This window comes from Myotis nattereri (assembly GCF_964212035.1).
Source record: "Myotis nattereri genome assembly, chromosome: 3".
Classification (NCBI taxonomy): Eukaryota; Metazoa; Chordata; class Mammalia; order Chiroptera; family Vespertilionidae; genus Myotis; species Myotis nattereri.
In genome coordinates, this window is record NC_138077.1 from 126,760,417 (window position 1) to 126,765,523 (window position 5,107).

Genomic DNA, 5,107 nt, shown 5'->3' on the forward strand with positions numbered 1-5,107 from the left:
ATATTTCGTGACCTTCAGAGATATGCACAAGCTACTACTTTCATCCATCAGGCTACTCCTATTATCAGACTTAACAAAATTCATCACTGAGAACAAAGATTCACAAGTATGTGGATGAAACCAAAACACTGGTCGGATCTAGGAAGGAAGGGAAGTTAAGGCAGAGACATAGAAGTTACTCTTCCCCTCTCTTGTCAATCCATGTCTATGGTCTTTAAGATAACTTGTTATGTAAAATTATTTATTTACCTAAGATGCACCTACACTGAATTTATCTGAAAAATAAAAAAGTTAATATTAAGGAAAAAATTGTAAATGGAAGATTATAAGAGAGGGTTTCGCGTGCCAGCAAAAGTTACTGGCGTGCCATGTTTGGCACGCGTGCCAGGGGTTGCCCACCCCTGGCCTAGGACCCCAGCTGAGAAACAAAGCAGGTTACAGAAAGGAAGGGCATGTTTCCTTCAGAAGATGCTGACTGGCTGGATGCCTATGAGAGAGATCTCAGATAGTCATAGCATCAGGCAACCCATGGTAGTTGTATATGGTGGTGAGCAAGACTGACAGAATCCCATACTCTTAAGAAATTTATATTCCAGTAGGTGTTCAGAAATCAGAAACAGAGACACACAAACAGTTCTGGAAGCCTGGCCAGAGGGACCCTAGATTAAAGTTTGGGAGGACTTTGTTCTCGGATGTTACTGTTACCTATTTAATGCCTCTAAACCCTGTACATGCTGTTCTTCCTGCTGAAAAATGTTCTTTTTTATTATTACTATTATTACATTTCATTTAGTGGAATAGATAATATATTTACATGGATTTTAAATCAAAATGATAATGATTGGGAAGGCCTGCTCCCACCCTGATCAATCTTCTCCCTTCCCACTCCCCACCCCACACCCTACTGAAGGTGATCATTTTTATAGTTTCTGTTTATCTTTCCTGCAAATACAAGTGAATACGGATATATACACTATCTCCCTGACCCCTTTTCTTACACACGACACAGGCAACTATATATGCTCCCTTCTCCTTGCTTTGTTTGTTTGTTTGTTTGTTTGTTTAACAATACTTTCTGGAAAGCCTAGCCTATCAGTGAGCAGACTTCATCCCTTTTCTCTCTCCAGCTGTATAGCACTCCACCACCGCATGTCCCTGAATTACCCAGCCCTCTATGGGTAGACACGTGGGTTCTAAACCTCTGCTACCACAGTAATGCTGCCATGAATAACTATATGTATATCTTTGCATACATGTGCAGACGCCTCTGGGGGTTAAATTCCCAGAAGTGCTGCCCCGCCTTTTCTTCCTGGAAAACTCTTACTCACCTCTGACACCCACGGCCTGTAGAGCCAGACATACTAGTAAGAAGAGGCATGGAAGAGCCACAGGAAGAGGTCTGCCTTCTCTATGGAGCTGGGAGCATCGAGAGGGTGTGGATCTCTCCTTGGCATTTGACCCTGTATTCCCATGAATAAATAAATGAAAGAATAGATGGTGTTCAAACTTAGGTTTCTTAAGAAACTCAGGGAGACAACCCCTCACAGAGAATTGTGCTCTTTCTCCGGGTACCAATTACTGTTTACGATGAACTCTACATTTGTACACAATCTAAAAATTAATAACCAGAACAATGAAGGGATTCAGAATACACAGCAAATCCCAACGTCCCACTTTTTATATGCAACTCACTCCGCAATCTCATTCTTCAAAGAGAATTAAGAAAAGTCTTGAGTAGGGGTGCATAAACTACATTTTGACTGTTCTGATGCTGATTTCATTTCTCTTTCGGGCATTAATGGAAGTCATCAAATGAGCAGGTAAATAAGGGAGAAGACAGTTAGTACAACTTGATAGCTGCCTCAGTGTATGGAGAGGCAAAGGACAAGCAAATAAGCATGTGGAGGAAGCACTGTTCCACGTTCTTAGGTGTATTCTCTCCTTTAATCCTCTCCAAAAACAAGTGAAAGTTGCCCAGTTGTTACTATTTGTCTTTTTAAAGGTCTTGCTCACTTATTACTGAACAATCCTGCTACTGCAGAAAACAACCAACAGAGCAAGATCATGACTCCAATAATTTTCCAATTAAAGTTCCCCAACTGTCCAGACAGTTGATCTTTTCAATCATTTAAAGGTGCAGGCAACCTGGATACAGCATAAATATGTGAGCCATCTCTCATGTGTGAATCCTCATAGACCCAGTTTGGTTCTCCAATGTCTCCTCTTTGAGTTGTACCTGATTTCATTACCAGTTTTCATTCGAACCCATTGGGGGATGAGCCGATTCTGCTTTTGTTTCTTGGCCAGGAACCTCTTGATCCTCAAAGTCTTGTGGAAAGACATGGCGAAGGAGAAGCAAACACACTCATCTCGATGGCGGAGCCAGTTATTAATATTATTATAAGTTTGGAAACTGAGGTTCAAAGGGGTTAAGAAACTTGTCCAAGGGCACATAGCCAGCAAGTAGTAGAACTGGAATTTGAAGCAAAGCAATACAACTGGAGACTCTATGTCCTTCATTTCGGTGCTGTTCCTTCATGTGTGCGTGCATGTGTGTATTTTCCATGGCATAGTAGTTATGAATGTGCTCATCTTTATTTCAGAAAACCTCAAGTAACTATGGTTTGTTACAAATACAAGTTTATATTTCTCTAGCATAAATGAAGAATAATGGTAAGCAGTCTAGTATTATATTGATGTCCACAGTCATCAGGAACCCAGGCTCCTTATCAACATAGAGCTTCTACCTCATAGCCCAAAATGGCTCCTGAGCTCCAGCCACCACATCCACATTCCTGCCTAGAGCAAGGAGGGAGGGGAAGTAAGGGCATATCCCCTATCTTTGCTACTACTTTCCAGAAGTTGAACATGATACTTCTACTTTTAGTTCATTGGTCACAATTTTACCCCCTAGCCACACCTAGTTCCAAGGAAGGATGGGGAAAATAGACCTTGTTCTATAAAAGCATGCTAAAAATATTGAGTTGTTTTTGTGTGTTTTTTACTAAGGAAGAAGTGAAAAATGGATACTAAGGAATAACTAGCAGATCCTACCACACTCAGTAATAGAGAAGCATAAATGCATGACATCTCAAGGTGAAAAGGGATTTTAAATTTTTCTAGTAAAGTGCTGATCTAATGCTTAAGCATTTATGCCCATTGGTTGTCTCCTCCCCCGCTTCACAAAAAGAGGCCTGAAGCTACCCCACCTCATGTTTAGTCAATGTTTCTATCAGTTGAACTAACATTCACTTAACCCTATTTTAACCCATTGAAGCCATTCAGAATAATTCTCAAATCTAAGCCCTCCTGCCCTAATAATTCAGATATTTGAATCCCCACCCCCAAAATGTTTCCAATCACCCACTGTGCTTGCAAATATACCTCTTTTGTCTTACCCAGGATTGGACATGAAGTCCTGGGAGCGGCCTTGCACAGTCAGGAGGGGATTACACCTCTCAGATTATAGGTGTCTGCTTACATACTTCTAGAAGGGCTTCTCAGCTTGCTTTAGGATTTTTAACAATTGCTCCACACTTTTAACTCAGTTAGTCTTTACCATCTACTAAAGCTACATATCCCCAATTCATTTTTTTTTACAGTTTATTTTCTGGCTTTGACATAGAACCATAAAAGGCTTTCTATTTTACCTTCTCCTATGTATAGGGCCTCTTGGCTTGAACTTACAAAAACCCTGAGTCTATCAATCAACAGATCATCTATCCCTCCCACCTCCATCGGCAATTTTGGCAATAACTCTCTCTGTACCTTCATTTATGCCACTGAGCAGATCATCCCACAGAGCAAGGCCAAGGCCAATGCAGTGTGCTACACCCTGAAATTCTCCCTCCAGGTGACATTGATCCATTAAGCAGCCCTTTCTGTGGCAACAGGGAAAACTGGTTTAGATGTGTGTTGCTGCCATAGCGACGTCTAAGCAGGCAGCTAAGAGCCCCAGGGACTTGGCTGTTGGCAGCATCTGTTGCCAGAGCTTTCCTTCAACAGTGAGAAGACTTCCCAACCCCTCGGGAGCCAGGACCTGGCTGTTGGGAGATAACCTTCACTCTCACATTCACTCATTCATCTTTCGTTTGTAAAGCATATTTTGAGGTTTTCCACGAGCCAGAATGCCACGTCCTATGAATAAAGGTCAACAAGACACAATGCCTGCTCTCAAGGAGTTCGTCTAACGGGGAGTAATGTCACAACCAGTTTGACCCTATTAAAACGCGTCAGGTCACACCACTCCTCTGTTCAATACTCTGCAGCGGCTCCCAAGCCCCTCAGAGTAAAGGCTTGGGTCCTTCCCATGGCCCCCACAGCCCCACACGTCTACCCTCCCCGCATTTCCCCCCTAACATCCTCCTCCCTTCTTCATTCTCTCCCCTCCAGCCACCCTGGCCTCATTTTCAAACACACCAGATGGGTGTGTTCCTGCCATCCCATTGCTGTCTAAAATGCTCTCCCCCCAATATTGGCATGGCTCCCTGCCTCCCCTCCTTCAAGCCTTTACGAAAAATCACCTCCTCAGTGAGGCCTTCCCTGAAATGCCAGCCGTCCCAGTATATTCCATATCCGCCTTCCTGGTTTACTTTTCCTCCTTAGCACATCCTGCTCGCTAAGATTCTCTGTCCTACTTTGTCATCTTGTTTGTTTTCTATTTTCCCCACTAGCAAGTACGAGAGCAGCAGGGAGCTTTGGGTTTTTCTTGTTTTACCGACAGCTCTTAGATTAGTGGCTGACACATAGAATGGATGAAATGACTAGAATAATTTCAATATAACATGATACATCCCATCAAGTGAGAATTCTGGGATGCCATGCAAGCACATAGAAAAGGCTCCTAGCCCAGTCTTGGAAGTGACGAGGCTCTCCTGGGCACTGGAGAATGGGTCACAGCAGGCCAGGTAAGGAGCCAAGAGAAGGTCCTTCCACGTGGTTGGATGTGGCACAGTGGCCAAAGGACTGGAGCCAGAGGAAGAACCTGCAAACCATAAGGTGTTTAGAATCCACTCAGTGGACACGGAGAGTCAGGGGAGCAAAAGGGCAAGTGCCAGTCAGACTTTTACTTTAGAAAAGCCAGGGTGTGGGCATGGAGGGGAGTCCG

The 5,107-nt window shown here is 43.3% G+C and overlaps 1 protein-coding gene across 1 annotated transcript; it reads right to left on the bottom strand.

The window, feature by feature from the left end:
- Window positions 1-2,190: 2,190 nt before the first annotated feature.
- LOC308515191 (large ribosomal subunit protein eL39-like) lies at window positions 2,191-2,343 on the bottom strand (the record flags this gene model as incomplete). The annotated part of the gene is made up of 1 exon (XM_081085758.1): window positions 2,191-2,343. The coding sequence occupies one exon, from the start codon at window positions 2,341-2,343 to the stop codon at window positions 2,191-2,193; it is 153 nt and encodes a 50-aa protein (XP_080941884.1).
- Between the last annotated feature and the right edge of the window lie 2,764 nt (window positions 2,344-5,107).